The sequence below is a fragment of the Polyodon spathula genome, chromosome 10, assembly GCF_017654505.1.
Source record: "Polyodon spathula isolate WHYD16114869_AA chromosome 10, ASM1765450v1, whole genome shotgun sequence".
Taxonomy (NCBI): domain Eukaryota; kingdom Metazoa; phylum Chordata; class Actinopteri; order Acipenseriformes; family Polyodontidae; genus Polyodon; species Polyodon spathula.
In genome coordinates, this window is record NC_054543.1 from 4247271 (window position 1) to 4260534 (window position 13264).

The 13264-nt window shown below is 36.4% G+C and overlaps 1 protein-coding gene across 3 annotated transcripts in view; it reads right to left on the bottom strand.

Annotated features, from left to right (window-relative positions):
• Window positions 1–13264, bottom strand: part of LOC121321733 (inositol polyphosphate-5-phosphatase A) — a 133911-nt gene that overhangs the window by 44046 nt on the left and 76601 nt on the right. For all 3 annotated transcript variants that reach the window (XM_041260829.1, XM_041260827.1, XM_041260828.1), the window contains exons 5-8: window positions 9309–9372; window positions 8365–8468; window positions 3790–3842; window positions 2205–2324 (exon numbers count right to left, since the gene is read on the bottom strand). In XM_041260829.1, coding sequence (XP_041116763.1) covers window positions 2205–2324; window positions 3790–3842; window positions 8365–8468; window positions 9309–9372 — 341 coding nt within the window. The remainder of the gene's footprint in view (window positions 1–2204; window positions 2325–3789; window positions 3843–8364; window positions 8469–9308; window positions 9373–13264) is intronic.

Genomic DNA, 13264 nt, shown 5'->3' on the forward strand with positions numbered 1-13264 from the left:
AAATATATAAAGTAAAATAAACAAACACAACCCAGAATGCATCTGGATTTTACAAGAGATTTATTAAAAAATAAAAAAAAATACTTTTAAGCAATGCTGTCATGGTATCTGTGTTCAAATAAAGCATCTCTGCATGGCAGGTCAAATATTAGCCAATGTTTTAAAAAATTATTACAAGGTGTAAGCTCCAAGAATCTGCATTCACTGACAGACACACATATTAGTGATGCTTCACTTAGTTCAATAAAAACAGACACAAACTGTGAGAAGCTGGTCTGATCTAATTCAATGAAAGTTTAGCTCACTAAACTGTGCTCCTTCTCAGCATTGTTCCACAGCCTTGAAGCATTTTGCCGATAAACACTGTTCAGCAGTTTAAAGCCTTGGGAGGAAAAGACTTATCAGATCTGTTTTCAATGGCACTAAATCTGTATTATTAGTTCAATGCAGATAAGGAGGATTCAAAGGCCCAGCTTGAAACCTCTCTCGTCTGTGATTATCCAGCACCAAACAGCTACTGTAGCTCAGCTGGAAATGTAGCTCTACAACGCTTTAAAGAGAGATTAGAGCAGAGACGGAGAGGGTTATAAAAAAAAAAAATAAAAAAAAAAAGATACTTTTATACTATAGATATTATCACTTTCCATTTTTCCTACTTTTTGGAAGGAGTGAGGGCAGACAATGGGCAAAGACGGTTCCCAAAACCTTCCTGAATGGGGACACTGTTGGTGGTAGCGCTCATTCAAAGTGAGCTTCAGTGTATTGTCCTCCCCGATCAGCGGATCAGAATAGTGTTTGCTGGTGGCTGCCAAAAGGTTAGCAGCTCCGATGAAAGGACTTGCCTATTATTCACTGCTCTTACAGAACTCTCCTATTGTGTGGCTCGGCCCACTGTTTCACGAAGGAGGGCCGGATCTGCGGCTGGCTGCTCACTCAAAATGACGACTCATGCGGAATGTGGCCCCAGTGCGGAGCCACAGTGTAAAATCCAAACTTTCTTTTTTCTGTCTTTTTTTTTGGGACGGGGACGGGGGATTTCAACAACTTTGGCATTGTCACATTTTAATGATATACATTGTGACTCCTGGGCACAAGAACTTTAAAATGCTATTACCTTCTGACTTGCCCCTGCTTCATGGGAGGTCTTTAGGTGGCAATTTGTTAAACCTGGCAGGCAAAGTTTTTTTCCCTCAGCAAAGATCAGTAGGGTAGGCCTATTCAGTATTCAGTATTCAGTAGTCTGTTATTTTAAAGTCTAGTTTTATTCTGAAGTAAAAGATTTGAAAATACGTTTTTAAATATATAAAAACAAAAACAAAAACATTTGACAACTTTCTGATTAATGCTTAACACGTAATTTTCAATTGTCACCTGTAAATTCAACCTGCTACTGTTTATTATTTGATCTATCCTGGAAAAGGAAGGCTTGAATCTGTCACAACCACTCATGTTTCCAGTGACAGCTCCTATTCATTGACAATTACCATACATCTCAAAACAAGTGTATGAATTCAAAATAATAAAATAATAATAATAATAATAATAATAATAATAATAATAATAATAATAATACCAAGCTGCACAAAACTATTTGGCGTTGATAATTTCCTTAAGTAATTCCAATAGCATCCACTAGGGGACGTATTGTGCTTATGCATACACAGAACACACATAACAGAAATGTATTATAGCACTGTCTGTATGAATTTGAAATACAAGCTAGATGACTTTCCATTGCGATATGATGTTCTTCTCTGCAGGTAAATAACATAAATAACTACAAACCAGGAATTGATTGGTATTCCAGACTTTTTACCTTATTATATGTGGGGTGGGGGGGGGGGGGGGGGGGGGGGGTTCCCAACTTGTTCTTAAGTTTTTTTACATTTTTTAAAACATATTACAAAACAGAAAGTAGGCCACTTTCTGGACACACGTGACATACTTTGACCTTACAGAGGCCATAGTGCTGGTCAAATAAAGGTCTTATTATATCTCACTGGGACTACATGTACCAATGCAAAGTGCTTATCAAAAATCAAATACATTTTACTGTGTTACTTCACTGACTGGACTTCTACAGGCACCAAAGCAAACAGGTGCAGGTTATTAGGTGACAGTTCCAAGTATTATTTAAGCTGACATGGTTAACTTAATTATTTAAAAAAATTAACAAAGAGAAATTAATATTAAAAGAGTCTTACCGATCTAGAATATAACCCATCGCTTTCTGCCGCATTCCTGAATAAACAGATGGGCTGGTTTCCCAAGCAATTAAATTGGAAGCATCGTGGAAAAGATGAATGTTCACCAAGTCAAAAGCACTGTCAAGAAAACAACCGTCACATAGTGAGTCATCATGGAAATGCCCCCAGACTGGAAATTAACCTCTGCGGGAGTTAAACCCGATAACTCTGCACTTTACACCCACCGTAACAGCAGGGCGTTCAACCCCCTCCACTTTAAGGCACAGCAGACCTTTCTTAAGGTGTTTATTTTTTATTATTATAAATGTAAAAGTCAACCTGGTGTACTTTTAGATATCACAGATAACGAAGTGTAACAATGAAACTGCAGCATGTGCTTACGTACGTTTTACACTGGAGTTATGAGGTTTCTCATGGTTACACTGACAAGCTATAAAATCTACCTGAACCTACATATTATCTACATCAGGGCTTCTCAACTCGGTCCTGGGGACCCCCTGTGGCTGCTGGTTTACATTCCAACCGAGCTCTCAATTACTTAACTAGACTCTTAATTGAACTGATAATTTGCTTAATTAGACCTTTTTACTTGTTTTCAGCTCTTGAACAGTTGCATATTTCAAGTTAGCTGTATCATTTGATAAGTAACTTGAACTGCAACTGTTTAAGAGCTGAAAATAAGTAAAAAGGTCTAATTAAGCAAATTATCAGTTCAATTAAGGGTCTAGTTAAGTAATTGAGAGCTCGGTTGGAATGAAAACCAGCAGCCACAGGGGGTCCCCAGGACCGAGTTTGAGAAGCCCTGGTCTACATGAGCATTATACAATAACAGGCACACAAAATGGAACAAAAAGTATTTTTCATTTTTTTTCGTTTGACCAGATAATTAAATACAGGTGTTACACTGATTACTTAAGCAAAAACAAATGACTGGAAGACCAACAGCATATGTCTGCAGGATTTCATTTTTTCACTCTAGCAAGTACTGCTAAAGTGGCCTTGGTGTTTAGTGAGCATTGCTCACAATCATTGTGTAGTAATTCTATATTTGTTTTAAATGTGGGTCCACCTGAGGTATCTCAAGAAGACATTACATATTTGGATTCTTACACTGTATTTGACTAAACAAAGTTTGGTGTGGTTTATGACGGGTAAGTTTCTTGCATTATTTGCTGTTTTGACAGACACTGACATGAATTATAATGCTGAAATATTTCTGATGTATTCATAATCACTGGGGGCCTGCCTTTTACAATTCAGCCCTCAATTCCTTTACCTCACTCTTACAGCTATTACATTTCTCTCCTCTCATGTCATCTTTATATTACATTACCTCTCCTGAGAAGAAAACATTGATATTCATCAAATGCAGGTTCTTCCACATGTAATGCCTTGTGTCATCTGTCATATGCAACTTCTTGACTAATATGATTATGCCTAATCCAATAGACCAATTCACTGCACAGTGTACAAGTAGACCCAAACTTGCACTCTACAAAGACTCTTGACTTTAAATGAAGACTCAATGCAATCTCTTTGAATAAGTGGATAGATGAATAGCAAATTGGAGTGGTAAACCTACCAATCAGAAACAGACCATCGTGTTCTGATGAAGCCTTTTCTGGACCATTTACACTGTGGAGGAAAACATCATTAAAAAACAGTACTGATTGGAACATCAAAACAATCTGTATTCTAAAAAGGTAATTCTAGGTATATATTGCCATATAGTAATATTTCAAACACTGTATCATGAGTACCTTCAAATGTAATATTTATTTATATTTCCCCTACTATTTAAAAAAAAAAAAAAAAAAAATGTATGTCTATTTATTTATTTATTTTTTGCGATCATTCCGAGAAGGTCAGGGTTCTTTGCTCCCATATTGAGTTACTGCCTGGCTGTGAGCTTTAAGGCAAATGGACGGGGGGGGGGGACGACGACGACACACAATTCAAATGCATTTGCATATTAAAATACATGCATATAATTTTTCACCAAGGGTACTATATATAAACGGTCACAATATATTGCATAAACCAATAAAAAATATGTCAGATATTGATATTTAAATGTATATTATTTCTGAAAAACACTTATCAATTATGAGACATGAATTAAAAAATAAATAAATGAAAAATAAATAAGATAAAGTACTTTCTGCATGTAATATAATCAAGTCCGTCTTCTGAATGAATAGTAAATTGAAGTGCTAAATAAACTACTTAATGGCTTCGCCACATAATCACACCTTGACTGCATGCATTAACAAACTCCAAAACCAGGCATGGTATAAATGCCTGGTTTAAATGCATGTATAAATGCATAAATGCATGCATAAAAGATATCTGATTACATTTCACAACTTTCAGCCTGCATTATTGCAAGATGAACTAAATCAAATTAAGTCAGTATAGTGGAATGAATCCATATGGACTGTCACAAAACATTTAGCCCCTTGCTATTAATGTGTATAATAACAAAAGTTATTATATGAAGCCCAACTGGTGCCATGCATACACAGTATTAAAGATGCTCAATGCGATTATGTTATGTAATGTATTATATTGAAAAGTTTCCTATATTAATTTTAAAGAGTATTTTTGTAAATGAATCTTCATAATAAAGCAGTGACTGGATGTTTCATATTATTAAACGGGGGGGGGGGGGGGGGGGGGGGGGGGGGGGGGGGGCAAAGCACTAGTCCCTTGCAGGATATGGCCCTTTTATTAAAGTGTGGAAAAATTAAATTTAAAGACATTAAATACAATCATACCATTTGCATTTATCACCTCCTTCTGACACCAAATCTGACCATTCCTGATTTATTCAAGCTCCTTGTTAGATGGATGACAAAACTGCCTTGAATTCATCATTTCCTCAAGAGTTCCTAGTGGAATGCTACTAGCTATCATTTTACACAGCCTTGGGTGCATACAAATATATTGACCAAGTTTACTCGAGGTGCAGAATTAACAGTATCTCCTTTTAATGCGACAACTGTCAATAAATCGAAATAGTTAGGAAATACCGCCAATTGCACTTAAATTGTAAAGAATAAAATAGATTACATCCTGATGTATTGTATTGACTACCAGACATTAATTCTGTACAATGTTCAAATTACGCTTACTATCTATAATGTGTCTTATTTGAGAATCCTCTCCCTTCAATTTCTCATTACCATTTACAGTTTCAATTCATTGCTGGCATTTTACACTTCCCCACTGCGGAACAAGGCAGATTGATCTTTAAAATGCCTTGCGTCTTCAGTTACTAGGAGAATAATTTTGAAAACAAGCTCAGAGTTTCAAACAACTACAAAGCGTGACACCTTTGGTCTTGTAAGTGAGCATGTCCCTGCAATCCTTCCCAATGCAATATTCTCTCATAATGCACTTATCCTATCACATTTTATTTAACATTCTTGCATTCTTTGCATTGTATAGCATTTGTCAATCCACAGTCAAGTCCAGCACCAATTCATATGGCTTACACTTTTCATCACAGCTGGTCCACCTCAAGGGTCAAAAGAACTGAGTTCTTTAGTTAGAGGTCACAGGACGACAAGCCTTGGCCTCTTCATCAGTCGATGACGTCGCTTGATCAGCAGGTCCTCAGCTAAGCCAATCATTATGAAGGTTTTTCTTTTTTTCCAGGGAGGGGGGTTAGGGGGTGTCGAATAGATTTTTCATTAAATGTAGCAAGCAGTCCATAAACTCAAGTGGTGTCCATCGATACTCAAACGCCACAACACAAGCAGGCTGAAGGTTTTTTTTTTTTTTTTTTTACTTTCCACAGACCTTTTAAATCTACCTGAAAGACCACCCCCATAAATAACCATGGTGGGCTTCACAGGGGTACCAAACCCTCTATATAATATCAACAGGAGGAGAGAGGTTGCAAAGGGTTAATGCCAGACTGCCCTGTGAGTAATAAGTAATACACACAAACCATGATTGATATTGTCCAATGCAGTGCCTCCATTTATCTTTATTCTATCACGTCACTCAGAGAGAGGGCCACATCGAATTAAAAAGTGACCCAGCAGGGGTTTATTGAAGTGACCAGAGCATGAGGAGAAGGAAGATTAAAGTGGTCTAGCCTGTGATGCAATACTGGCTTCTTAAAGGAACAGCAGGATTTATAAGGACTGACATGTGGCAGGAACTGGAGTAAATAAATGAATGACTTTTCACCAAACATATCTTAACACTTACTGGTCTTACAAAAGAAGTATAGCAAGTCTCATATACTGTAGATTTTTATGACATTAGAGGTGAGGCTATTTAGATAGATAGTGCAATAAAAATGTGAGACATTTGTCAAAAGACATTATGAGTTTCCCCTGTGAGACTGATATAGAAAAGAAACAGGTCTGATTGGGTAATAAAGAGGAAGACCTGTCATGGACATTAGCAGAAAGGTTTTATTACTATTGACTCTTACGTGAAGTTCCATACGTCAATTCAGTATTTATTTATGTATTTATTTTAAATCGCCCACATACCCACTTTAGCTAACATTTCTGACCCAAAACGTTTATAAACCCCACACAAATAGTTTGAATGAAACCTATTTTAATCATGGAGGAAGGAGGATTTGTATTTGTATTTGAATTTTTTCATTTCAGAGATTGTCTACAGCTGAAAGCACTGTTCTTTAGTTTGTCCCAGTGTTCTCAAAACAGGGGTACAGCGTTCTTAACCTAACAACATTACTAAGACTGGTCCCAGAGTCTCTGTTAATAGGATTCCTTTAGACTGCAGATGGATTGCGAATACAGGCGGTTTCATCTACTAAAAGACAACATAAATCAACATTGAGAAAGGAGAAACCTCGCTAAGGTTATCGCCAGACTGCCTTCCTCATGAAAGGTTTGCATTAAAGCATTAGTGAAATTAATTCATCTTTCATAAGAGGTTTGAGCAGTATCTGTGATCTATGATAACAACCAATTTCTCACTATGGGCTGAAAAAAAAAACTCAGCTCTGATAAACTACACAAACCTGCTGTTTTTAAATGGCCTAACATTATCTAGAGTGCTGTTCCCAGAGGCATCATTTGAGATTCATAACCTGGCAGAGGAGAGACCATAAATCAAGACGAAAAGTTTTGTTAGTTTTCTTTTTTTTATGTGCAGTGGGCTGTAATTATTTGAATTGCATTATGCCTCAATCAATGTAATTACTTTTAGATAATCTTTAAGTGGCAGTAAAAAGAAAAGGAGGGGAGATATGCCTTAAACCAATATAGATCCTTTTGTGCATACAGATTTTCATCATCTGCTGAAGCGCAGGTAATTTATGAGATGAAAAATCATCATGGCACGGGTTGTAACAGCAGAGCTTATTGGCTGTAGTCTTTATTACTTTCAACTCATTTTCTCGCAGTGAGACAGCAGCAAGACCCTGCAAACATAACAGACTGGAAAAGCAAGGCTATACTCTGAAACAGAAAATGAGGATACCGATTAGACTGGCACTGACTACACAGTACAGTGAATTCACATGAAGGAACATGCCTGGTCAGTTCTACTCTCTGGTAACCCTAGAAAGTTCAAGACAAATGTTCAGGAAAGAGAGAAATACTACAGAGATGCTTTACTTTTAGTGGTGTGAACAACCCTGTGCATCTCTCTGTTAAATTATTATTATTATTATTATTATTAATATTATATTTAGTACTACTACTCTACCTACAGGAGAACATTCACATTCATCAACAGTAAAAAGTATATTATGCCAGTGTAGCCAATTATGTAATAGACAATTATTTACGTTTTACATTGTTGACCATTCTTAAGTGGGTATTTTAATTTGATATCCTGTACACCAGTTCAGACCATTTATAGTGCCCAATTGCAAGCCCAGATCAGTTTATCATATAGAACATCACGCAGATCGAGAGTGTTAGACCTTTACCTTTACAATATTCAGGTGATTTCTTACATAATCCATGGTGCGGAATGCTGATTATTATTTACATGTCATGAAAAGTGATTTAGATTCTAGCACAAGCTCTTGTGGTGTCACCCACTGCTTTAGAGCTGGTGTTTTATGAATTGTCACATGTGCCACACTGCCTGAGCTGGGTGTAATGTGATGACAGTACAGTATGAAGCTAAAAGGAAGGCTCAATGATAAAGTACGTACCCCAGGGAAGTAGTCTTGTGGAAATTTCTCTTTTTCAAGCATTGGAGTGCTTTCTAGCGTATCAGAGTATATCTCTTTACCAGTAACCTTCTTGTATTTTTTGGCTAGGTAGGGAAACAAAAACAATAATAGGATTGTGGTTATAATTAGTTTAACACTGGTATTATAAATATCCAGAGGTTCATTGTTATTCATACATTAGATATTTAGCACACAGTAGACAAATACACACACACAGATGCATACATACATACACGCACATGCATACATCTCTTGAAACTGCTCAACCTACTGACACTCATGTTAGAAACTAATTGGTCACCTACATTCAACAGGTGTTTATTATGGGCAGTGTCCCCAAGTGTTGAATTTAATTTTCATTGGCCTTTCAGCAGTGATGGGGCTTACACAAGAAAGATTCAAAGCAAACATATTAGTGTGTGCTAATATTGTTTTAAGGCTCTAAAGTCTAAAGTCTAGAGTCTAGAGTACCGGTAATTCTCTTGGTATAAGACCAGCTTAGCCATTATAGAAAACAGGCTGGTGCTGTAAACATAGTGACTTCTGCTTCAGCTTCTCTTTCAGCTGGGCCAAAAATGCTTAGATATGATCATATTGTATTAAATAATAGTGCCAGAAAGACAAGTTTCAGCGACCACTAGGGATAAGGCATCCGGCTGGAGTCTGCAGTAACTTGGGAGAACCCACTGCTTAGGTTCGGTAGCTAAAAGTAGTGAGGATTTGAGTGTGGGAACAGAGGACGTTATCTGATCTCCAGCCCTCCTAAAGTGGTGCTGCAGTAAGGCGATACTGGAATCGAGCATTTCAAATTTGGTGCAAAAACTGGGGTAAAACCAATAAGATATTCTTAAGATGCATTTCACAGCCACAAGTAACTCAGTCAGAGCTCCATAGCTCAAGCACAGCGAGTTTGAATTTCTTACCTTTAAAATCAAACTGGTGGATGTTTTTCAAGGACTCATGAAGAAAGTAGCAACATCCTAGCGCCTTTAAAAAAAAAGAAAGGAGAACGGTGAAGCTTTGAATTATAATTATGAGATGTACGTGTAAACTGCACCAGCTTGACAAGGATGTAAATAACTGTATAACGCAATTAGACTGCCTGCTACATTTTACAGAAACACATTGTGACACACAAAAAGCTTTGACATGTGACTCAAACGGGGGTTTTCATTACAATCCTTTGTGGTAGAAGGCTTTTCACTGTAGCCCTTGTCTGCCACAAACTATAAACTAAATGATGTTAACATCCCCAAAAGTATATCTTATTACAACCTGCATGTGGAATCACTATCAACAGCAGTATTGGAGTACTTTCTACATAAAAGGATCACGTGTAGAATACTGTATGATATTATTATAAACTGTTACACAACATGTCAGTCCTGTAATTTCCCTGTACTGAAGCATGCGTGAACAGAGAAGCAGGTCGGAGATTACATGCTGTTTTTACACTGTCAGTTCAGAACTAATTCAGATGCCACTGCTGTAACCTAACCAGCAAGGTGAGACAAAAGTGAAGCATGACCAGGAACAGGTCAACATTAAGTACATTCAGGGTTAAGAGCAGCATAGCCTTACAATAATGCTCTGTTGTTGTTAAGTCATCATTGTCTTAGTGTGGTAGCAAAGTTTAAAAAAAAACAATATGTCAGTTACAGAATTCCACCATAAAGAATATAATTAATGCATTATAGATGCCAGTACCATGCATGGTACTGGCATGCCAATGAGAAAAAAAATTTGTTGCCAGAGATAAGGGAGAATCTTAAGTGAGGAACTGAACAGCCTTCTCATGTAAAACCACGTGACAATGGAGCCTTCAACTCTGCCAAGCCCATCTACTCTACATGTATACATGATTTGAATGAACGGCTGTTCAGATCCATCACTTGGGATTCTCAAAGCAGCTCAAAGACAGGTGTAGGCAAACAGAGGAAACAATGTATTAACTAAATATTGGAGGAACAGAACCTAGAGCAAGTCAGAATGATTGCAAAACGGCAGAAAAAGTACGAGACATTAAAAACGACTTATTGTTTAACTTTAAAAAGGTATTCAACTGAACAAGACAAAAAATAAATAGCATTAAAAATCAAAGTGGATTTCATAGTGATTGACGGTTGTTCTCACTCTTTTTTTCTTCTTTTTTAGCCCATGCTAGACGTACAATTTTTTTTTTTTTTTTTTTTTTTTTTTACAGCCCGCAGTTTTCAAGTTTCCCTGACAGTTTCAGGTTAATTCACTGCACACCCTTAGCTTAAAGAAAGATATAGAGCTACATCCTCCAAATTATTCTTCAAACCATATGATAGACATTTAGATTTTCACAGGTAGTTTAACAGACAGGGAATGATTACACGCATAAATCTTTAAGGAAAAAAAAACCTCATCTCAGCAGGACAGGATTTACTTGTATTTTGTCATTTTCTCTGTGGCAGAGACTTCCTGGCAGCCAGGGTTTTGGCTCAATGATCACTGCATTATTTATGAGACGCAGCACATCTTGAGATTAAACATTTGCTGATTTGTCAAAAGCACAAACATGAGGTCCTGCCCATCTCCTTGACATATAAGTTCATCCAACGGAAAACACTGTCATGCATTTAGTTGATGAGAACACTTCCTTGTGACCCAAATAGTCTAGTTATTTTCCCCTTCTTTTGAAGGTGGAAAACCAGAGAAGGCTGTTAGTTAAGAGAACCAAGATGAAATAAAAAACATGAGCAAATAAGGGCAGGTAGGATGACAATTGTTATTCCTGAAAATTGGAAAACTAACTCAAATAACATAACAGATACTGCAGTTTCAAATACACATATTGAAATAACACTGGGCATATTTAGAGCATAAATGTACTCCAGTTTTTAATTTTAATTTTAATTATTATTATTATTATTATTATTATTATTATTATTATTATTATTATTATTATTATTAAAGTAAAACTACAGCTATGCCAAAAGGTTTGCATCACCTAGAATTTGTGGATTGAGACATTATAAAAATAGAAAAATGAAACATATCAATATAATTTAGATATTTTCTTTAACATTACGTAATCAAAGAAACTACAAAATGATATCTATCATAAAGTCTACTGGAGGCCATAATAGTAGCACAGTATTTCATGTTAGATTTAATAATGTCACATTTTTAAATTTTTGAAGCAAAATCTGTCAACTCTAAAAGCTTTTGGCCATAGCTGTATAACCATGTAAAAGTCAGAAAAATGAAGTTGTTTTCATCGAGAATAAAGAAGCTCCTTATTTCTTGTTGGATATACCTATATATATATATATATATATAATATATATATATATATATATATCATGTAATATACACATGTTTACAGTCACATAAAAGTCTATAAAACAGTCCAGCATGTTTAAACATATATGCATTTAAAAAGTTAAAACAGTGAATTCTAATTTTTTTTTTTTTTTTTTCTTATTACATTTATCTTGCTCTAGATATTGTGTGGTCAGTTTTGCCCTAAGAATATAAACAGATTATATTCACGCTGATAAACCTTTGCAGAGATTCCTGTACCAAGAGTACGCTTCAAGCAAAAGGTGTATTGTCCACGCTGCATGCATTTATCCCATGACATCACTGATACTTTGTTTTTAAGAAGCTTACTGACTGGCTATGCTATTACCTTATTGAATGTAATTGAGCCAAATAGGCTTTATATGATTACTTTAAATGAATTGCAATATATATATAATGTTTTTTTTTTTTAATAAATGATAAACAATGGTATCTAAATAGTAATCTATGCAGTCATAAAATCTATACTTAAGCCCTGATAAATTTTTAATGTCAGAGTTCATTCCAACTTTTTTTTTTCCTTCATGCAGAGCCTATTATATTAGTATGGTGCAATTAATCCATTTGTCATTAGACATGACAAGCTCAAAATATGAATTATAGTGGGTCTCTGCTGACAGGAAATGCTTATCTTTTACCAGTCTCTACCAAAATGAATGTAAAGCGTATGTTTGTCACGTCTGGCATTATTGATTACCTGCCAGATTCACTTGAAATAATTAAAAGTATATTTTACATATTTATAAACCAAACTGTCAAAAGTGCTACTTAATTTTCCATTAGCAAAATGAACTCTATTAAGTGCTGCACTTCAGACTAGAGGGGGTGGGAATGAGTAATTACAGCAATTGTAGACAGAAAGACAATAACTGTATATTAAAAATAGGGTTTTATTAGTTATTATGGCAACAGTTTCTTATCAGGTCTCCATGTTGGAAGACATACAAAGAAAACAATATACCATTTAAAAAGACTTTGTAATACGACATCTTCACAGTTGACTGTGCTCTCCCAGTGCTGCATTACATTTTTTTTTAAATATCACTGCTGCATTTCTACTGTTGCGCTGCCCAAAGTATTGTAGAGTGCATTGGGGTAGGGGTCAGGGCTGGTAGGATGGATGCAATTTGAAAGACATAAGCCCGATACCAACTCCTGCAAGGGAGTCAGCACTTTTGTACAGTGGTATCGGTGCTATGCTTCAGAGCAGGAGGTCCCGCGTTTAAGAAGCCCCTGCCTGCGGGAACCGCGATTCCTTACATTGGTGTTAGAAGTGGGATGCAGGTACCCCGGCACGCACTTGTCAGACTGTAGCCTGGTGAACAAGTCTGAGGGCAGACTTGAGGCTGGCAGGGGAGTGTAGCATGCACGGAGGTAGAGGTCAGGGCTGCCTGCGGGACCCATGCTTCGTTACACTAGAATTCTAATGTACTGTATATGGAAATGTGTAAAGCAGAAGTGGGGCTCTGGAGGTGGGAATATACATCGAAGTGGAAATGTAGCTTTAAAAAAATCAGAAATGTTGCTTTTGGGGCACTTAATTATT